General features: G+C 37.7%; 1 protein-coding gene across 1 annotated transcript in view; it reads left to right on the top strand.

Annotated features, from left to right (window-relative positions):
* The window catches only part of Galntl6 (polypeptide N-acetylgalactosaminyltransferase like 6), a 1019213-nt gene that overhangs the window by 852299 nt on the left and 143126 nt on the right, over positions 1-23788 (top strand). Inside the window, exons 6-7 of the mRNA XM_010629830.2 lie at positions 8193-8378; positions 12323-12506. Coding sequence (XP_010628132.1) covers positions 8193-8378; positions 12323-12506 — 370 coding nt within the window. The remainder of the gene's footprint in view (positions 1-8192; positions 8379-12322; positions 12507-23788) is intronic.

Raw genomic sequence — 23788 nt, 5'->3', positions numbered from 1 at the left:
AAATGCATTTTAAGATTATATATTTTAAAAGCAAAAGATGACAAAATAAATATTTTAATCAGAGATCTTTCTGGTGCTCTCACCTTCACATTGTGTTTTCCTGAAAAAAGTTCTCAATTTTTTAATTTATTATACCCAAAATATTATAATAGTTTTCACTTTGGGGGTCTTTATTTATAAGGTAATATCCAAATTATCTTTGACACATGAATATTTTAAAGAGAGACTTTACAACACTGCGTGGTAGTAAGCATGGAAAAGACCTTTCCTTGAGTGATGCCACCCTTGAGTGTATGGCTGTCAACTACTCTATTAAGGGCTCCGCCCTGTTTGAGCAAATAAGCACCGTGTCTAGAGTAAGATTTAAAGTTCTCTTTCTGTTGTATTATTCTGAAAATGTTACACACCCAAAGCTTTTCAGTCCAGTCTTGCCAGATGTGTCAGTACAAGATCATATCCTAAAATGTCTCCTATCCCTATCTGCTACGTGAAAATGTGGAGTTCAGGAGCTAATCATAAAAAGCTATCAGAACTTTCCAGGTAATACTCTTCCCTATGAAATTCTTCCACTGAGGACAGAACTGCTGTCAGTAACTGAAAGCATTTAACTGAAGGTGAATATAGCAAGAAAAAAGATGAGCAATGAAACGGAGCTCAGTTGAGCCAAAGCCATGCCATGCCAGGGGTAAGAACTGGATCATCTGGCATGTGAAATTACACATCTAGGTGCCCTCGATTTCTCTCAATGCCCTGGTCAGAAGAACTTCAGGTCTACTCTGAAAGGTTTAGGAGTCCTTCTTCAGAAGCCTTTGAAATTCTAGGTAAGGAACTGTGGAGAAGCTGAGGTTTTATTCTACTTGCAAGTTAAGTTAGCTCTCAATTGTTTATGAACGGAGGTAGAAGACATGAGATTCTAGAAACAGACAGAAGACTTTATTATTCATAGTAAGAACATAAGGAACATAAATTGTTAGTTCCTTTGTCCCCAAGTCACCTAGAGAATGGGTTTCTTCACCATCAGTGGGTACTTGGTTTTGATATTTTGTCTTTAATAAAGTGATATAGAATTTAAGGAGCTCAAATCTTTTTTATTGGACAGCAAGCATGCCTACTCACCGTTCCAGTGGAAATCATTATCACTAAATGCCAAGGCTACCAGTCAACCTGCCCTTTGTTTCTCAGTAATATACTATCTCTTTCACATCTGTTCACTAAGTAACCTTGTAAAGATAATCTGAACAAATGGTAGCAGTTGTCTAATTCAGAAGACATGCAGAAATGCAATGCACACAAAAGGAGCGTTGTCCAAATCTCTCTTCCCATGACTCAGTGGAGTTGAGGAGTCCCACGGAAAAAAAGAACAAAGAACCAAGAAAATAATCTCCATCCTGTCCACAACTGGATAAAGATACAGGTAAAAAGTAACAGCTTCTACCTCTCACTGAGAAAGGGCCACATTTGGTATGCTGTGTGTTTCACAACATACAGCAGAGTATCCTTAACTGATGCTTATGCTCTATGAGATTGTTTCATAAAACAGAAGAACATGATCTAGCTGTGAGCATCAGATCAGTTTACAAACATGAAAATCTCCTTTTTCCTTTCCCAACTGTTTATGTGAATCTGAAGCCATTTAAATCCTCTTATTGGACTGGTTAATATCTTTCTTAGGTTCTGTTAATCTTTAGGATTCTCCTTCCATTTCTTTTTCCCCCAATAATGTATTTATTGAAAAAGCCAAGCCATTGTCCTAAGAATTTCCCTTGATCTGGATTTTGCTGATTATATCCCTACTGTATCATTTAACATACTCTTCAATGTATGTAGCTCCTAAAAAATATGTGGTTAGATATAGAGGCATAATCAAAGTCATATTGAATACTTCAGACAAAAATTCTTCATAGACAATTATGTATTATTTTCTACCCAATGGCACCTAATTTTGTTCTGTTTTGTTTTGTTTTTTCTGAGACAGGGTCTCACTGTGTAGTTGAGACTGACCTGGAGCTCACTATGTAGCCCAGGCTGGTCTCAAACCTGCAACAGTCCTCCTGCCTCAGCCCCCCCACCCCCTACCTCTGTGCTGGGATTATAGGCGTGCTCCGCCAAACCCTGCTGCCTAATATATTATTGTTCCTTTGTGATGTTAGGGGGCCTAATATGGCTTGATCTATCCATTCACCAAGGTTTGCAAAAGGGTGACATATCTAATTCTATCTTTTCTTCTTTTGTATTATCGGGAATATATTCTATTTATCTAAGTTTAGTGGTCTCAAGTCTTTGCCAAATGGCTTAAGATGCTTTGATATTAAAAGAATAAAAATAGGACATCTAGAGGTAGAAGTGGGCTGAAATCAAAGTAGAAGTGATTGACTATGGTTTCATCAATTCTATTACTTTCTCGGTTAGATCTTTGTGTGTGTACTCTTGAGACAAATGTAAAATGTCTATGTTTGAATGATATCAAAGGGACATATTTAGTGTAGTCAACCAGGACAAAAAAGATTGACAATTTTTTAGAATTCAACTAGGGATTTCAAATCTGTGGGTGCTTCTCCTGTGTTTTAAAACAAGACAGAAAAAGTTCTACTGTCTCTGCTAAATAGACAGTTATCCTTAACATTTTACCCTTCGAAAATATTCATGATATATACCAAATAGATTCACAAGTGGAAAAATATCATATTCTCTGATTTTAAAGCACTTCTTATCACTGTGATAAAATCTCAGATTACTCATAAATGCACAGAAACATTCCCAATTTAAACTTTTCTGATTAATCTCTACATGAAGATCTACAATGAAGTATAACTTTAAGCATTATAATTTATTACATCTCAGAACTCATAACTACACATCACCTGCAACAGCTAGCACAGGTTCTATATGATCTTAAGGTAATGTTCCACTACAATTCACCAACAGCATTGTGTAACCGTCAGAAGAATCTCCTTTCCATAGGTATGTACTTCAATGAGAAATGGAAGAATATTGTCTCTCTAGATCAGTAGTGTCTTCTAGTTCCTCCCTCCCTCCCCTTGATGTATAAATGAGACTATTACTAAAAGACATGGAAAGAACTGGACCTCTGCACCAGCTCCTGCTGACCTCCCGTGTGAGGAGTGCTCTATTTAGGATGTCTGGTGACCCTCTGTTATACTAGTGCTTACTAGCTTTCCCACCCTTTAGGGATAATTTCTCAAAGGTGTTCCCTTGAGAACATCTTTGTGAACTTCATTAACATATTTTTTCAGACATAATAAAAGTAACTTATTGAACAGGCTTAAATCTTTGATGAACTCACGGTGCTTCAAGGACATTATTTTTTTAACTTGATTTATTGGTACATTCTAGGTAGACAGTACAGGTACATTCATTACTGGGATCTTGTACCTTTAAAGGACATTATTTTGACATCAGTGACAATCTTATAGACAGCAAAGTGCAGGCGATTGTACCACTGCTGTATTGACCAAAGAAAATACCCTGGAGTTTGTCTTTTTGACTAAACTTCTGATACATGTTAGCTTTACTTTGATTTAGCTCTTGCTTTCAAAACTGAGACACAGCCAAAAGAAGATACCAGAATAACAAGCACTGGAAAGTGCTCAGGGAAAATTAAGTATTCATTGAATTAGATCTACTCTGTAAGTGAAACTCCATAAGGGGAATCATAGAACCATAAACTTAGAAGGAATATTTAATATCCACCAGTCACAGACCCTTCACTTTACAGCTGATGGGAATGAGGTCAAACTGTGCAAAGTGCTTTACCCAAACCACATGACCAGGCAGCAGAAGGATGAGAACACTTGTTTTTTCCTCTCTTGAATATACAACAATTGAAAGTAAATTTGTAAGTGTTTAGTTGGTACTCTATATAATAAATTCATTAATGAATGACATATTCCCCACATAAATCTATGGAGTATAGATTAAATCTCTGGAAAATGAAAAAATACATTTCAGATAACTTCTAAATTTCATGCTCATGGTAGCATGTCTCTAAAATTTCACTTGGACATAACTTTGTTTCATTATTGCCTTACAGTGCTACAATACATTCTTGCAAAATTGTATATTTGAAGTTACATTCGCTCTTCTGGGTCATGGGGATATTTCTCAATTGATTTTAATCATGACATATCAATTTGTATAGTGGGGATATTTCTCAGTGCACTTTAATCATGATATATGAAATTGTATAGCCCCTGACTTAACAATTTGTAATGGTTCTATTAGTGTCTCACAATCACTGAAGAAATCTGCCTGTGGGCCAGGGATTTAACACAGTGGTTCTGCCCCCTGCCTCGGAAGTGCAAGGACTCAAGTTCCATCCCCTGTATCAAAAGAAATCTGCCTGTTTTACAAAAATGCCATAAATTCTGTAAGAATTATTTAAAGTGAAATGAGTTCAAAAGTGATCCTCAAAGATGTTATACTTGAATAAACAGAGAATCGTGTCAACATAGGAACAGTATTTGAGAAAGGAATTTAAAAATGTACATACTTTAAAAAGGCAAAATATTTTTAACTTAAAGCCATTTCTACCATCTCCAGTTAACTCCCTTCTTTTGGATATAATTTGCTAATAAAACCAATGATACCTGTCTTCATTGTAATTTATGAGCAATTAGATGTTACAACTGAACTATTAAATGAGAATGGACCCCAAAGGGCACTCAACCAGATAATTAGCAGAGGCAAACAAATTATCACCAGAGGAATTGATATAAATATCTAGTGGACTCTATTTGTTTTTGACCCTTTGTGTTTCATGAATTCACACCCTCCAATCTTTTTATTACATTAAAATGGACTTTGAGCAGGGCATGGTGGTGCAGGCCTTTAATCCCAGCACTCAGGAGGCTGAGGCAGGAGGATTGCTGTGAGTTCGAGTCCAGCCTGGGCTACATAGTGAGTTCCAGATCAGTGTCAACTAATTAGTGAGACCCTGTCTCAAAAAACCAAAACAAAACAAACAAAATAAAATAGACTTTGATATAAGAAACATTCATATAATCAGAAAAAATGTGTGCAGGTGGAAAGAAAACTTGAACAAGAAGTCCCCACTAATTTCTGGAAAATTTCTTGTAAACCAACAAATATGGAAGTCTAAATCTGCAGTTGGAACAACCACAGCCAGGTGACTGACAACATTTGGGGTCCCACTTTGGGACACACAGGAATGCAGAATATTTTAGAGAAGCTTCCTCCTATGAAGCTGTAGAAAAGTATTCCCTCCCCACAACCAGAGGCCACTTTAGTCCCTGGGAGTCAGGAAGAAAAGAAGCAAATGCAAGGTGGAGTGTTGGGAAGCTCCTCGGAATTGCACATTGGACAAAAGAACAATGACAATTAAAGAAACGAGAAAGAAGACTACATTAGTAGGTTTAACAAACATTCCTGATCTATCTTCAGTCTCCAGTGACTGTGTAGACACCATTTCATGAGACATTCCATTGTATGTCCCCAAATTTAAAACAAACTTACAGATATCATTCATTTGGAAATTGGTAACGCAGAAAGGTTTTAATGACTAAATAAATTACAGTTAATGAGACCATAAAGTTTTCTTAAACAGTTATAACTGTAAGAAATACTGACAGAGCGGGGCCTTTCCAGACTCTGGCACGTGCATTACCCTCATATTGGTCATGTGTTATTTAGCCTTTACCTCTGATTGTGCAACTGTTCACTTGTTTTGACTTTTTTCCCTGATAAGATAGTAAAGCTTCAGGCTTATTCACAGGTGATGCTGTGTTTTATAGCCTCTTGAAAGCTTTCTTTGCATCTTACACACAAAGGTCCCAGAATGCCCTTGTGCTGGGGAAGAGGACATGAAGGGAAATGAGCAGGAAGTTGACCAACACCTGCTTCAGAGCAGAGAGAGATACAGTGGAACTGGCCTCTTGGTAGAGATACTGAAATGCTGTTTATGCACTCACAAGTTTCATTTATTGCTCTACCAAATTACTTTCCTTTATATTGTAATAGATAAAATATGATGAAGTATCAAATCTCACCGGGAAATAGAAACTGCTACTTTTTTTCTTCATTTCAGAATCAGCATTCCAAGGTGTTTCTTCAGGGAGCTATGCTATTTTTCTTACTAAAGGCAAGCAACTCACTGGAGTCTCCAACTAATGCCTTAATAGATGATTTTTTAATGAACACTGGCCAGGCTATGGTCAAAGCCTAACTCAAAACTTGACTATTAACCCATTGAAAAAGAAAAACTTGACTATTAACCCATTGTAAAAGAAAAATAAATCCCCCAAGTCTTGTATTTTATATGTGAGAAAATTTAGGCTGAACACATTTGTATAACCTACCCATCTGTATCATTTTTAAAGACCATCCATTCAGGGCCATTTTGATTACAAATCCTGGTATCTCTGTTTTCCATAGTCTCCACTCCATATCTCTGTTAGTGACAGGAAAAACAAAATAGTACCTAATTCTTTTGTAATGAAAATTAGAAAGCTAAATATCATTTTAATTGACTCATCTGTGAAACAGATATAGAGTAATCAAGAAAAAGAGAAATGAAGTGTTTTTTAATTACACTAATACTAAGATAAGAATAAGAATCAACACTATGTGAGAGAAACAGATTCCTGTATCTGTTAAGTTGAACAAGGATTATAGACCTACATGAATCAGTATTGCTATGGCTTACAGGAGGAAACTTAATAATATTGCCTTTGATTACAGACATATGCCAGAAAACTGAAAAGTAAAAAATAGCATGCTGCACACTAAGATGCCATTTCAATGAATATTAGGCAATACTTGTCAAAAATTCCACTAAATCCCTCATAATGTCTTAGGTATGGGAGTGCAAAAGCAGGGAATATAAAATATATCAGTACATGCTGCATAGAAATCTACCAAATGCACTTATTTGTCATGAAAAGGACTGAAAGATTGATGCATTTCATCACAGCAAGGAAGGCATGTTTTATTTTGTAAATAAGTTATTTGATTTGACTTTGTTCCCACTGTTTGCTTTTAATTAGGTGAGAAAAAACATTTCCAAATTTTAAAACCTATGAAATATTTCCAAATCTGAAAGAGTTAAGTTCAAAATGACCGTGTAGTATTTCTTGTGCCTTCCTCTTCCATTCGTGTTTCAAGACCAGCTTAGTCACTCTTCTACTGCAAGTCAGAAGGGAGAGCTGGATTTCTCACCACTTTGTTATTACCTGCAAAGGCTCGAGGATTCCGTGTAGTTCTCACTGGCTTCACAGATATTTTTCTGTCTTGCTCTCCATGTCCTCTCTTCAGCACACAGAATACTAGGCAAGCCTTGCTGAAAACAGCCCTCTTTTTGGGAAGAGCCTGTATGCAGGAAGTAAAAATCCAGTGCCCACCTTGGAAAGTGCCGGCCAGGATCGATGTGGTGGCTGCTGGCCAAGGGTAACTGCCTGACAGAGCTCTGGTGTGTCACCAACTTCTACTGCACTCAAGCAAATGGCAATATTTACAGTTCGTGAAGCATTTAGAGAAATAAAAAGTACAAAACTTCTAAGTATCGTTCTTCTTTTGTTTAATTGAGTTTATTGGTATATTTTCGATATACAGTACAGTTACATTCATCATTGGGATCTTGTACCTTTACACGACAGGTCTTGGTTCTCATTTTCTCCCCTGTCCCTGCCCTCCCTTCACCCCCTCCTCCCCTCCCCACTTACAAACACTTTATTTCCACCTTTTCATTTTCTCACATATTTTTCTTTTCCCTTATTGCCTTTCCCCTACCCTTCCCACTTTCCCTACACCTTTAGCCCTTTTCTTCCTACTTCATATTGTCAATTATCTCATTAGGATCTTATGTGCTATTATAGTTTATTCACACCAGATAAACGATTCAGTATTTACACATGTGTGACTTATTTATTTCACTTAGGAGTATATCTTCAATATGTATCCATTTCCCTATGAATGAATCTAATTTCTCATTCTTTATGGCTGAATAATATTCCATTTTATAGAAAAACTACATCTTCTTTATCCAGTTTCCAACTGATGGACAAATGTTAAGCATCTCTCTTCTAAATGAGGGGAGGAGAAACATGGTCTTTCAAACTGCTCTTCTAGGAATCATCACACATTCTGTATGCCCAATATCCATGAATTCTGCTGCGGCTAAGGTTTTACATTCTTCCTGTGCATTTTTTCCTCCCCAGAACACTTGAAAGATAAGCTAGAAGAGTACATGGCTCGATTTTCCAAAGTGAGAATTCTTCGCACCAAGAAAAGGGAAGGACTCATCCGGACCCGACTGCTGGGCGCATCTATGGCCAGAGGAGAGGTGTTAACGTTCCTGGACTCCCACTGCGAGGTCAACGTGAACTGGCTGCCCCCACTCCTCAGTGAGTACACGATGTCACCATGACACACCAGGCGCCAGGGCTGCGGAGGGAGGCGGCTTCCTCTAGAAGGAGTGCAGGTTTGCCTCTGTTTAAACTGCGTACAACAAACGCTAGAGACGCCTATATTTTTGACAGTAAAATACGTGAATTCTTGCACATCTTAGCCATTGCTGAGAACAAATAGTTAACTACAAAGCAGCATCAAAATTGGCATTTTAGATACTAACAGTTGCATTCTAATTTAAGGTTTGAAAGGTTTATTTTATCTTAGATATCTTCCTTTACCATAATTATATTCATTGACTAACTACTGTGAGAAAAATATATGCCCAAACTTTTTTATAATCATATTTTAGTCTCAATAAAATTAAAGTACTCACATATTCATATCTTAAAAATTATTGCAAGATTTTTTTAAAAGGAGGAAAGAAAATTATTCAGCCCAAAATCTAAAGAATAGGCAGTTTGTTCTTTGATTTTTTTTTCTTTTTTTTTTTTTGAGATGGGGCTTTGCAGAATAGTCCAGGCTGGTCTTGAACTCACTCTATAGTCCAGGATGGCCTCAAATTTGTGTCAATCTCCTGCCTCAACTTCCTGAGTGCTGAGATTATAGTGTGCATCTCCACACTCAGCTCACTCTATTTATAATACCATTTCTTTTTGCTGTTCTTTCTACTTCTGGTATTATCCTATACCCCAAACTATTGATCCCCTATATTCACTAGAATCCTGCAAACACTTCGAGCTGCTCTCCGGGTAGTAAGTCTTAAATGCTTACTCTATGGCTAAGAGCGGAGACAGGAGGAAACCATGCAACACCACACCTGAACTGTTAGAAATGTAAACAAATTGAAAGTAAGTGTGTAATGTGTGACTCAATGTATGCTTCAATATTTTTGTGCTTATTTTACAATGAAGTCCAAGATAATGTCCACTTGTAGCCAAAAATAAACTGCAATTGTTTTAAAAAGTCAGTCTAAGGAATTCTTGGTATACCTATATTATACTCCTTCTATTCTTCCAGATTTTGTCACATCATTTTTTACTATAAATTTACCGCTGGCCTCAGAACTAAAGCCAGTGATAATTGCCTTCATAACAGCTGTCTCAGAAAAAATGATTTTCTACTGGCTGCTAACTAAGATTTCAGCTAGAAGCAGCCAAGCTTCATTGATAGAAGTCTGGGAGGGTGTGACTGAAACTGTGTAGGATTTAATACCTGCTGGGTGTTCTAGCACCTGCTGCATATCACCAAATCCACATAAGCTTGGACACACAACTGCCCCGCCACCCTGATGACAGGAGTGTCTCAGTGGCCCTACAGGTGGAGATCCTCTGCATCTGTAATTAAAAGTACCTTGGCCAAGAACAGCAATTTAGAGCTTCACCAGCAACAGCAAGGTTCCCTCAGACTGAACCTGACCTGTATGGTGCTGAATACTCAAGAAGGCAGCCAAAGGCCTCATTTATTTATGAGCCAAAGCAACATCTAAGCGCCAATTATGGAGACTCTGATTGTTCTCTATGAATCTAATAAAAAGAAAAAGAAGACAAAAACAGAGAACAAGAGAAAGCCATAACCCCTTTTTCTCATGAAGCATTTCATTTCCTGCAGGCCTGATGGATAAGGAATGATTCAGGCTCAGGATCACTATCTTTCTTTATTTTCCTCTCTCAGTGTCTTGATATATCATCCAAAAAAAAAAAAAAAAAAAAAACAGGCTGAGCCACACAGATTCTTGGTTCATTTTTCACCTTGGGATTATACCTGAATTTCAATTTCCTATTAAGAATCTGTTTGTTTGATCCCTGGAAATTGAAATGTAGGCACAAGCCTTGGATTAAAAATTAGTCATGCATCTTTCACCCTAAACTAGTACAGCTGGTTGAGAGCTGAAAGGAAATTTGAAGGGAAAGTTGACAGTTAATTTAACAGACTCATTCTCCTAGGGTCACCTTGGGACTCCTTGTTGGTCAAGGAACTTGTAAATCAACCTGATTCTGAAGTTGATTGAAAAAAGTCAGTAAAACCTTAATAGTGAGATATCTGAAGAGATGATAGAAGAAATATTTTGATGTCTCCTCAGTCAAACACATCTCTGGGGAAATACCATTTACATAAAGATTAAACCCCATTATAAGGCTTTCCCAGGGAAAAAAATGGATATTTAGAGAGCCATTTGGTGGAGATTAACTTGAAATAGTGCCAAGGGTCACTCCATCTATTGATTAGCTAAAATATGACAAAAACAAACTCTAGGGTCTCTGAGGTTTCGTGGGGCCGTCCTATCTACTGAAAACTGCAATCTTTTCCAAATCCCAGCGTTCTATCTTCTCCTTACCCTCTTTATTTTTCCTCCCATCTCATTCATCATCTTATAAGACAGTATTGAATTTATTTGTTACATTTATTCATTGTTTTTGCTCCATTCCTGAAGACAGTGGCTTTTGCGGTGTTGGTCACTACTATATCCCCACAGCCTAGAAAAGTGACTGGCATCTAGATTTTACTCCATAAATGATTACTGAAATATGAAAAAAAATGAATGAATGCAAAAGGACATAGATTTGAAAGGAAGTCTTCTACAGGATTTTGCAGCTTGTTTTACTATCATTACCAAAATAAAGCCACTTTTATTATAGCCATTAAAGCCCTTTTCTCCTGTCCTATATTTAGCAGAAACTTGTGAAGCAAATGGACAGCTCTCTTCCTATGAATACTATCCCTGACACAGATTTCATTTACTTTGGGATCTCTGGGAAAACTGTGATCCAGAAATAACCAAACTCCACAATATTTCTAAATGGTATCCTTTTTTATTGTCACATGCCATATCCAAAGATCTTTTCAAATAAGAGCAGTATTCACCCTTAAATGTTCTGCCTGCCAGGCGGTATCGTTTTGTTATAGTAAATATTGATTAAGTGCACAATTTGGAAAGAAAGATACTTCAAGCATTGCTATTTGAGATCAAACTATGTGAGTGCCAGCTCCTTGTGCTGGATGTTATTGTTGTTACAATAATATCTTCATGGAAAAAGAAGGTGCTAGGATTTAAGGGGCAAAATCATCTCTTAGCTACAATGAGAAGTGCTATAGCAACCTAGATGCCAAGTTTTAGAGCTGGGCAGAGATCCTATCCTGTTTATTCCTCTCAGAACTTGAGCATCACTTAACAAGTTATTTAAACTATCTGAGCTCAGTTTCCTCATTCAACAACTTGGGAATGCCTATTGCTGAATATTCACCTACTTCAGACTTGCCAGAAGTAATAGAAATAGCATGAATATAAATGACATAGTACTTGCTCAAGAGTCTTAGCAGTACTACCACGCCACTTAATACTTTTTGCATGTGATGAGAATAGACAAAAGTTGTATGACTTTGATGAACAGTGGTAAAATAGGACTGGACAAAATCTCTGGCAAGCCTGAGAGCAAAGAATTTTATGTATGATCTGTCAGCATGTGAGAGGAGCAGCCATCACGACTGTCATAAGATTAGATGCAACGAAAAACATAAGGTTAAATATTTACATTTTGGAACCTCCAGAAAGCAGGCCAGTATTTTCTCAGCAGGCTCTGGCTCTATACTTGAAGGAAGACAAGTATTGTTTATACACTGCCCATGTTGGATACATGATAAAATGACAGATTGGGGACAGGTCAGAGCAAAAATGTGACAGAGGTAGAGTGAAATGGACTTCTGCAAGTTTCTCTGGGACATAACTTCCTTAAAGGAAAACAAAACTCTAATTGTACCTAATCACTGTCCCATCATGTTCAGCCCAGCACTCAGAGAATCCGGCAAAGTGCTCTAATGACGACAGGGAGCCAAGGCTGCAAATATTACGCATTAGCAACAGTCCGGCTTCTCTTTGCTGGAAAATGATAGATGACCTAGGCAGGCATGTCATTTCCTATTTTGTGCTTTCATTTTTCAGACCAAATTGCACTAAACCACAAAACCATCGTGTGTCCCATGATCGATGTCATTGACCACAATCACTTTGGGTATGAGGCACAAGCTGGGGATGCCATGCGAGGAGCCTTCGACTGGGAAATGTACTACAAAAGAATACCCATCCCTCCAGAGCTCCAGAGGGCCGATCCCAGCGACCCTTTTGAGTGAGTAGCAGCTGAGCAAGGGGCCAAGGGAAAGAGGGCAGGTAACTCATTGCAGACACGTCAAGCCTGGGACCCACGAGGACCACTGTGTCTGCTAAGATGGAATAAAGCAGGTGGTAACAATATGCACAACACCAGAGAAAGGTCAGACCTACAAGCGTAGAAAATTGCAAGTTGTGCTGAATGCACGGCTCCTTCCTTCTCAAACTTTGCTAAGCAAATGAGAAACTGTGTAGATACAAAGAATCAGGAAAATGTAGCATTAACAGAAAATACAAGGAGAAGGACTGTGTGTTCCCCTCTTAGGATCTGTCTTCTTGTATTTAGTTCTTTTTTTTTTTAATTTTTTCCTAAATGACTATTTAAAAAGGACTGATACAAAATATGAATCAAAACATAAACCTTACATTCTACATCCTTTTGGAAATTATCTATGTATAATAGAAGGCAGTGCTCCTGAGTAGATATTTCCATAATTTAAATCTGGGAAATTCAACGGATGTTATGTCCTAAGCAAATAATCTATGATAATCTTACCCTAATTTTAGTACTAGAGAAGAATTTAAAATAATAATACATTGATTAATTGTTACAAAACGAATTCTTTATGTTTCATTGTGGCGGAGAGAATTACACATTTCAAGAAAGAGCAAAGAAGAGAAAACAAGACTTACTATAGATACCATTAATAGTCAGTGATGAAATTCTTCCAGCAGTGAGATCAGAGGTTGCCCAAGGCGCATTAGAGCTATTCCTTATACTATGCCTTTTGAGCTCATTAAAATCTTTATAATTTTAAAACTATTATTTTCATTAGTACAAGAAAGATATCTGATTGAGGCTTTGTCCACCCTGTTAAAGTCTATTTAAAATACACTCAAATCAATATTGTGTTTTCATCAATAATGAACATAGGTCTCAAAATTTTGCAGTACAGAGGTTTTTGTGACACTAACACTTTAAATTTTAACAACCATTTAATAATCATCAGGACCATGAATCCTCCAATTTCACTTTCTAGGAAGATGAACTCCTGGGGAAGCAAAGAGGATTTCAGAGTTGTTTGCTAATAAAATGGGAGAGAAGTCATTTATTTTGTAAAATAAAGCAATTTCACTCAATCGCCAGAGCTTGTGGAGCTGGCACTCTTCTGGCTTAATACTCAAAAGTTTTTTAAAAGAAGAAGTGTTAGACCTTTATTAGTCCCCAGTATGCATTGGTCAAAATGTCATGAATATTCAAAATAATTAGAAAAGTCTTTTAGTTTTATAAATAAGAAAGTTTCTACTGAGCATTTGAAGGGAGCTCAGGTGGGTGATGTTCCTCAGACTTCTGTGAAGGTAACCATTTGAAAGTCTTAGCAAAAGGACTGAAAGCAGAATAAATAGTAAGTGAGCGAGACGGTCCTCATGCTAACTGGCTTGATTTAGCAGTACTGTAATGTGTACACATTTCAAAACGTGTTGTACACCTTAAATATGTACAACTTTACATCTAAAATTTTAAAAATGCATAAGAAGAAAAATAAAAGTTAAAAATTTGTTTCATTTGTTTAAAAAAGTATAGGGTAGGAAACAGAAATGTCAAAGAGCCCTAAAAACAGCAAAACTGCTGTTACCCGGTAGCTCACAGTAGAACGGCCACCGTGTGGTTCCTGCTACCTACAGTTAGTATGTTTAAGCACTAGAATCCATCCATTATGACTTTCTAAACATGGTAATATTGACTGATTATAATGACCTTTTACTTTGCTTCCACTGTGATAGCAGAATGGGGCCCCCTTTCTGAAACGGTGAGATCAAAATGCTCCCAAAGGACTCTCCAATGGTGAAAATTAGAAAACTATTCTCAGTGCCTTCCCTGATGGTCAGACTTTCTGTCAGGCAGACCCTGGCTGTGGCTATCGCAATATCAAGCACTTTGCTTAACTCCAAAGCTGACAGAATCGGTAACTTTCAGAATTAGATTACTACTTGTTCCTGTCACTTCCTTAGGTGGTTGCTGTCCTGTCAAAAATCACATTGGTCTGTTGAATATTACGGTCTTTCTGCTTTAAGTCCCTTTGATGCCTACAAGTGTGGACACTTCAGCCTTTTGTAATAAACGTAACTTTCAGGAGGTGTCCACTTTGATCTTAAAAACTGTGTTTCCATTCTGACAATAGAAGAATAGTTACCCAAGTGCTCTGAGCACGTATCTGCAGTTCCATTCTCCTGGCAGTCCCCCGAATGTGCTCATGAACAGACATGCTTTAGGCTAAAGCTTGCTACTCTAGATGTAAGTTGGTAAGATACACAAAACAAAAGCAATCTATCTCTCTATCTCCCTCATGGGCTTTCATGTTTCCAGAGGCTATAGGGATGTGCGTGGTTTGCTATGGAAAGATGGGGAGGACTAAAAAGACAGGATGAAAGGAACTAAAGAAAAATGTGTAATGTGTTGATACCCAGGAGCTTTTATACAATGTATTTCCCCCCCAAAAAAATTTCTGTAGCAAGTGTATCAGATGTCCTAAAGTAAGAAGACCTGAATTTTCTCATTTATTCTGCTATTTTTTTCTTTTGCATTTTCAATAACAATTAACTGGAGCATAGTTTGTCCCAAAAATCCTGTGAAGTGGGTGAAACATGATCAATATTTAATTATTAATGTATTAGATTGAGTTGAATTAAAATTTTCAGACTATAAACATGTAATTTCTCAAATATTTGACTTTGGTTTTAATGTATGAAAGATCCTGGGATATGGTATAAACTATTTCTTAATATAGGTTATAGAATGGAAAGAATCTAAAATCCACCAACTTCCTAAACTGGAGACCAAGAGCTTCAATAATCTGACCAGGAAGGAAAAGGAAAACTCCTGGATAACTTGGACCCCTGAGAAAATTCTTACACTTTCAAAGGAATCAGAGGTTTAGAAAAACTGAACCTAGAATATGAGAGAAATATAATGTTCATGGTCCCAATTATATAGCACTCAAAATTCTGATTGAATTGATTGAATGTATTTCAGAAACATTTTTGTTTTTTAATTTAAAATTAAATGTATAGGAGTATTTTTGTATTAAAAGCATTTTAAAGGCCAAAAAAACACAGTATTCCCCGTTTTTAAGACTTATATAATGTAATGAAATACTTTTAAGATATTCTTATTATTCATGGCTTCAGGTTTCCTCATTCCTGTTTCATTTTCAATTTAGAGCACCTAGGAATGTAACCTTTTTCTGTGTGACAAAAAAATACACTCTTTCGCCATAATGACAAAGACAAAGATATTCATTTGCTGTCTGACCATCAACTTATTTCTTCAAACTTAACCTCTAAACATTTAGAAAGAACCAGAAGAAATGATGGTTTCTTTCAATGCAAGTAACCATTAGGTAATGTTCCAGCCAGTACGCAGCTTCTGCTTAAATGGAAAAGTAATTTTGCTGCCCAAAAGATAGCCCATTCTATTGACATAAATCTTTTTTTCACATTAAGAAAATCTTGTCTTCCTGATCTCAAATTATCCGACTTGAGATGTAAGGAACGACAAACCCCTCTTTAATAACAGAGCTGTTTAAAGTGTTTTTTAAAAGACGCCATATCTGTGCTTCTGAAAGGAAAGGAGAAAAGGATTTGTTTTTCCTTTTCCAAAGTAGCTATTTCTTCCTCTATCTCCATATTTTTCCAGGCCCTCCAGAATCTTGTAAACATTCATGCTTGTACTACAGCTGTTCAATACACATAAATTCATTTTACTGCAATCTCACATTTCTCTAACTTGCTCTCCAGAAAAATACTCCATCTAGTCTACCAGAAACTCAGGTCCTAATACACAACTCTGTCAACCACAAAAATGAGGTTAATATACAGGGATTTACATTAGTTCTCAGAGATAATGCTTCCTTTTCCTAAGCATTTACAATCAAGCAAGCAGTTCATTTCAATTTTACCAGTTTACTGTATTTTTCAAAACATTGAATTGTAGAGAGATTACTTTTATGCAGCCATTCTTTTCCAGATCTCCATGTTTCCACAGACTTCCAAAACTTGGAGTTTTAATTATCCCAGATGGAATTCTAACACATAACCCCTAGTGAGGACCAATAACATTTTCTACCTAGATACACTACCAATTTCCAAACATTTAACAATAAGTATATCTCCGCTGAGGAGAGAAAATTCGGTGACTACAAACATCCATTTATTCTCTCAGCATTCTCTGTGTCCATGGGAACATCAGTGTGAAGTCGGTGACCTCTCATCTGGAGTCACTGTCTGGTACAGAAATGACCCACATCATGGAGAACAATGGCTGTGATCCATTGTCAAGCACCTCAAAGTTGTCACTTCAAATACTCAAGCTCCCGTGAGAGCCTGAGGCCCAATGTGGAATCCTCGTGCAGTCCCATGTGTGAAACATAGTTCGTGCTAAAATGGATTCATCACTACCTTTCTAATACAGAGTTTTATAACTATTGTATGGAAGCAGCGTTCCTTCCAAAAATTTATTTCCAGTATCTTCCTTGGTTTTTTGAAGGGATGGAGTACACAACTCATTTACTCTCTTTCGTCTATACCCATGTGAGAAGCTGGGTATGGTGGCACACACCTGCAATCGCAGTACTCTGAGAGGCTCAAGTAAGAGAACCCCAAATTCAAACCCTGCCAGGGCACCTTAGGGTCTTGGTGAGATCCTGTCTGAAAAATAAAAGATTAAAAAAGGACTGGGGCTGCAGCTCAGTGCAAAAGCCTTGTGTTCAATCTACGGTGTTGCAAAAAAGAGTGTGAGAAAATGTTAACACCAGTGCTTTGGGGAAGTCGGTGCTTATTAGGTAAAAAAATGAAGCATTTTGAAAAATGTAGGCTTAGAGTAGAATCAGAAAAAAATGTGCAAATAATCATAAATTTTTCAAGCTAGAAAAAAACCTTAGAAACAATTCAGCCCCCACCCCTACGCCCCACCTCCCTCAATGCACACTGAGCTACATCCCCAGCTCTTTTATTTATTTTTTGTTTCAAGACAGGGTCTCATTAAGTTACTACAATGCTCAGGCTGAGTCACATTTGCAATCTTCTTGCCTTAGCTTCCCAGATTGCTGGTTTTGCAGCTATGTGACACCAGCTTGGTTTAGCCTTCTATACTATCCTTTCTTTTCCACCAGTTGTTATGGGTCAGGAACTGAGCTAGGAAATTTACAGATATTTCTAATTCATTTTATCCTTATTCAGGCTTATGTGTCCGTGTGATTACAAATCAGACAGTCAAGGCTCAAAATTTAAGAAGTTTTCCAAAGTTCATTCAACCATTTAGAATAAAAACCGAGAACTAAAGATGGCCTCTATGCCATAAAAGCTTTCCACTACCCACCTTCCGGTCTACTCTGAAAAGATGTATTCGCCAATGCCATGTTGAAGTAGAAAACAACATTTTCAGGAAACACAGTAACTTCTTCCCCAAATACAGCCATGCAGCTTGAAATGAGAATTGCAAAGCCCTGGAAGCATCTCTGGCCTTTTACCAACGCTTGCAACAAATCTTGTTTCAAGACATGGTCAGGACACTGTGTTAAGTGGTAATTCCAGGACTACTTTATGCAGACAGGTTGGGCCTTCTGGAGGATGCCTGAGAAGGGCATGAATGAGGACGGAATCCAGCCAGCTCTTTTGCTCACAAGACCAGAGGCCCAGGAGTGGACTGACTGTTCTAGAGAGAGAGGGAAAAAAAAGAATCTTTCTCCTTGCTGAACATGAAGCATTACTTGATTAATGCAAGGAAAAGAACAAAAAGTTGGGGATCAGTTCACCTGATGCTTAGAATGAATCATATTGTTGATTATTTGACTCTCAAAATTTCAATTTCCTTGTCCAATAAATTGCAGTGAAGCTTAGGATTATTTTAGCTTATACTCAGGATTTGAAAATAAAGATTATCTCTTTTTCTCAAAACTGTGTGCAGGCTTTGACTCAACATTAGCAAACCTAATTTTAATCAAAAACATTCAAGAATGAAATTGTCTCCCTGTGGAAAACCAGGTTGAGTTTAATGTAGAAGGAAAAGTCAGGAGAATAACTTCGGGGGTCTTCTCCACTTTCACTTTGAAGTTGAGCTGGATACTGTTCATACATCCTTTGGTCTTTCTAGCTCATATTAGGCCACCTGGAAAGTCTAAAGCATCAGTTTGGTAGAGTGGGAGCACTTTCTTCACATCGTATTTCTCAAGCCAAGTCAAGATTCACAAAAATTTTGCTGTGATCTTCAAGAAATTGCTTCCAATTCTTGTCTCTTTTGTTTTCTTAAAACCAAAAACAAATTGATGCACACAAACTCCCATGGCATTTGCTTTCTCAGCCTCCATCTCCAATCCTATAATTTTCTATGGTTGAGGTTTTAGAATTTTAGTCCTGAACTTTTGAGGAGATAAGGTTCAAATAAACATTCATCAAAGTAGGGAGGGATGAGTTCCCAGAGAGTGAAAAGGGACTTGAGCTGTCCATATTTCAAACACAGATCTTGCTAGAAATTTATGTTATTCCCCAAAACCCTCAATTAATCTGGGCAAACTATTTCATTAAGCCTATGCAGTGTGTTATATAAAAACTTAACAGTTGTCGAACATTTCACAGTATGAAGCACTTTACTAAATTATTTAACTGACCCCTAGTAATAATCCTTTAACAGTTACTGTTATTTTTCCACTTTTTCAAATAGAAAGAATGAGATTCAACAAAATTAAGAGCTACTACAATTAACAAGTCAAAATCAAGACTCAAATCAAAGTCTTCCTTCATTCAGATCTGACATCTTAAGTGTAATCAATAATCTCATAGGACTTAAGTCAATGTCTTCTTTCATTCATTCAGACTTTAAATCCTGGGGTTAATCAATTTTTCCTCTCATTTGAGAAGAAACTTAGGCACCCATTAAGGAAAGTAATTTTGTCAATTAATGTCTCATAGTGAGTCCATAATGAGAGCAGGAAAGGAAACAGATTGCCTCACTCCCCATTCTGTGTTCTTATTGTTAGGCCAATCCAGAGCTGATAGGTTGAAAATGTCAGCTTTCAGTTACTCACTAATGAAGGGAAATGTCAACAATGCCAGCTTCTGTTCTGTTTATAACAAGATCTAATTCAGTGTGTGACAACCACAAAAGGACAAAATGTTTAGGGAAAAATGCTGTCACACTTCTAAATGGTATCCTAATCTACAGAGGGTGAGAATAAAAGAAAAGAAATGGCTCAAGTGTCTGAAAATTAATCAAAATATTCAATAAAAGCAGTCTCCCTCAAAAGCTCAAAGTGAAACCCATTGAAGTTTTTTTTTGTAATGCAAAGTGACATAGGCCGACATGTTATGCTTGCTTTGTCCCTTCTTTACCCTTGAAATGTGACTTAACACTTTACCTACGTGGACTTTCTGTTGTATGAATTCTGGACCCTAAGATGTAATCACGCTGTATTCAGTGTCCTATTTCTGGTTCCCTGGGCTTCTTTAATTAAAGTTGTGCTTGCATTTAGCTCAAAAGAAACCTCCAAGTGCCCATGAAGATATTGTCACAGCTCCCTTTGCAGTACTCAGGGTTCAACAACAGTTACATTTCCCATAATAATAGAATGGCGATACTCTTGAGTGAAATACATAGGGCGCACAAGTATAAATACGAATAGTTTCTCTAGTGTGAGAAACTGACAGTGTAAATAAGGACTAAAAGGAACAATAGAGAATGTGAAATAGGGAGAAAAGGGGAAAAGGGAGGGGTAGAAGAAAGGAAAGACGAGAATGGAATTAATATAAGAAACTGAAAAAATGGAAACAAAGTCTTTGTAGGTAGGGAGGGATGGAGGGGTTGAAGGAGAGCAGGGGAATGAGGGGGAAAAAAAAAGAACCAAGATGGATTATGTGAAGGTGAAGATTTGCAAAAATATATTGTAGACCTTAAATGTACCAATAAAATTAATTGTTAAAATAATAATAATAGAAAACAAAGTGTGGCACAATTCAGCAAAGCCCTCTGCCCTTCCTCCACATTTTACCTCTCCTAGCAGACAAGAATACAAACCGTAAGCCTGGGTGTACATAGGCTTCATTCTCAGGTGAGGCTTCGTTGCTAGAATATCTGTTCCAGTTCTGCTACCCTCTTCACTTCCCTTGTTCATGAAACAACTCTTCTGCCAGCAGTGGCGGCTCACAGCCATAATCCTAGTATTCTGGGAGGGTGAGGCTGGAGGATGGCAAGGTAAGCCCGGCCTGAGCAATGTAGCGATTGACCAAAACCCTGTTTCAAAATTTAAAATGAAAAAGGAACTTGGCAAGTAGCTCAAAGCAGAGGCCCTGGATTCAGTCTCAAGGACCCTTCTTTGTTTTTTCTGTCAAGACTCTTCTTTGGTTTTTGCCTAATCGTTTTTAACATTGATACAAGAATGTAAACTCCACAAGGGCAAGGGGGACTGTTTTATCCAATTTTTTTCCATGCTGCACAACTAGCACCTAGTTCCTGCACATAATAGACACTCAAAAAGTATTTTTTCTATTTTTTAACTAGTTAAGTTTATTGCTACATTTTAGGTATACATAATGATCATGTTCATCATAGGGAATTTGTAGCTGTATATGATATACCTTGATTCTTATTTTTTCCCTTTCCCCTACCCTCTCTTTAGTCCCTCTTCCCCTCCTTATTTACAAAAGTGTTGTTTCCATTTTTTCTTATTTTCTCATTTCATTTACTTGATGGATAAATAAATATTAAGATGAGTATAGACAGTGATCAGAACAGTCTGTGACAGTTTTTCAGAAAAGAATCCTAACTAAGGAAAATTCTGTGGCAAGACTTAGCACAATATTTGTACAGTGATATCCTTGGACCAGGCTGAATAGAGCATAGATTTTTACATGGCAGTGACAGAAAATAAAGAATAAATAAAGGAAAATATTCCAGAGACCCATTTTCTGTATGAAGACGGAAGAAAGATGATCAACAGGTAGAGACCCTTCTGGAGTCATGTACATTATGAAGGACAGTGATAATCACATTAAGAAGTAAATATCTATAACTAACAAAAAGGGGAAAGACACAAAGCTTAGTATTGATTCTGTGCTGATATTTTGTGTGATGGGTGGAGTTCACTCTGGTCACAGGGCAGCAGCTGAGCTTACCTCAGAGGCAGTCATGCCTGAGAATAAGACTTCAAAAAAGGAGGTCAGCTCCTGTATCAATGCTCTAACAAAGCCAGAGCAAAAATAAAACTGAATAACGAAACAGTAATATACACTCTCCTCAATATAGAGATGACTCACTTTAGAAAAGCAATGGGTTTTGATAAGCTTACCTGTGACTGAATGACCATTCTTATTTGCTGGTCACATCATTTATGTGTATCTAGAAGCACAGTCTACAGTGAGGCTACAACCCCAGAGGCACCGGTGTGGTCAAGGCCTTAGTTCCTTCCTTCAAGGGAATGAGTGAGCAATGGATAAAATGACACGTGACATGGCAGGAACAAGGATGTCCTTTGAATGTTCTTTTCTTTTGTCCCTTTTTTTGGGGGTCTAGTAGCTCATGGAGTAGAACCATCTTGAAATATGTGCAAGAGACAGAAATATGTGTTTTATTTCTTGGGGGGCAAATAAATTTGGATGAAGTGAATCCTTGAGGCCAAGGGATTACATAGCATGATTCAAAGCAAGGACGAAGGCCCAAGCCACTTCTCAGGAAGAAAGGCATTCTGCTGGCCATGAGGGACAGACAGATTCTTCTGGTGACAGTTCCTAATGCAAGAGACCTACAGGGCATGTTCTACCTCTAACCTTCTTTAGTAAAGAAACTCTGCAAGGACACCAGGTTGCTTGCTCCTTCCCTGTCTTCCTCCTGCAAGGTGCCCTTTTCTTCCTCCAGGGGGAATCAGATGGAACTCGGGCCCTACCTGTGGGTGTAAGTGAGCCATAGCAACAGAGCAGGAAATTCTAAAGCCAAAGTCTTCCAGGCTGCAACAATGGGTTTGAAAATGTATCCATGGCCATCCAGAAGTAGAACACAAAGGGAAAAAATACACAAAAGGAAGGAAGAGGTAAAAGTATAAAAGAGAAAAAGTAGCCAGAAGAGAGGAAGCAGTCTGAACACCATACATAGAATTAGAGGCAAATGAGGGTGGAAACGGACTAACAAGAGAATTAGTCCTGAAATTACACAATGCCAGTGCAGGACCGGGCCATCTTTTCCTTTCCTTCACCGTGGTCACACTAGTTCCATAAATTTAAATAAAGAACATAGGCTTTTATGTTTCTCTTTGCTTAATACTATTCCAAGAATTAAATTTTAAAATTTGTAGCAATATAAATCATTTCATGGAAAAATATTCTAGCATATGTAATAAATTTCAACACTACAACTATAACCCAATTGGCCATAGATATAATTTTATCTCTGCAACCAAACTCCACAGAACCCTGGAGTTCTATTTCTAGGATGGGCAGCAGGACTGCTCCAAACACATCCAAGGCTCAGGGCAAGAGCACAAATGAAGGCCTAGGGGTCTTCTTGTGCCCGCATATTTAGAAGTTATAAATCTGGGTAGTAACACTGCATTTTATTCTATCCCCCTACTTTGATAAGTACATCTTCCTAGCAACCTGGAGGTCTTGGTTTGCATGCAGCCCTCTTCGTAAGAGTTCTTAAATCCCAATAGCTGGGGTGGGGTGGGGTAATCGTCTGTTCACTCCTCTTTCTTCACACTTGTTTTGCCTGTGCCTTCATCACCCAAGGCTTCCGCACAGATAGACATCAAAGCACAGATGTCCGTGTCTATCCACCAAAATAGCCATATTTTTTTGTCAACCCTCAGGCAGACCGCCAAAGGACAAAGAATTAAACAAGGGGGGAAATAATCACAAGCCTTAGACGCAGGCTCAGAGCAATTTCTGTTTAGGAACAACCTTGAGAACCCAGTTTCAAATAGGTGTACAGCCTCCAGTGGACACATCTCTTTAGTCCCAAGACCGCTGTGGGCGAGATCATAGCGAGCTCCTTATTTTGCCAACTGAAAGTACAGTGCTTCCAAAAGTTCTGTGGACCCCAGCTGACCCTATAATCCATAGATGTTCAAGTCCTGCCTATAAAATGGTGAAGTACTTGCACATAACCTACATGTATCTCCTCCCATGTACATTAATCCATATCTAGATTGCTTATCATACGTAATACAATACAAATGCTATGTAAATAGCTACTATAGAAAAGAAGTGTACCTGTCCAATGCATGCCTGACGATGCATAGTTGATTGAATCCACAGATG

Source organism: Fukomys damarensis, unplaced genomic scaffold (assembly GCF_012274545.1).
Source record: "Fukomys damarensis isolate Sample0158 unplaced genomic scaffold, DMR_v1.0_HiC HiC_scaffold_18, whole genome shotgun sequence".
Taxonomy (NCBI): domain Eukaryota; kingdom Metazoa; phylum Chordata; class Mammalia; order Rodentia; family Bathyergidae; genus Fukomys; species Fukomys damarensis.
Note: the sequence above shows the minus strand (reverse complement) of the source record. Positions and strands in the feature narration are given on the sequence as shown.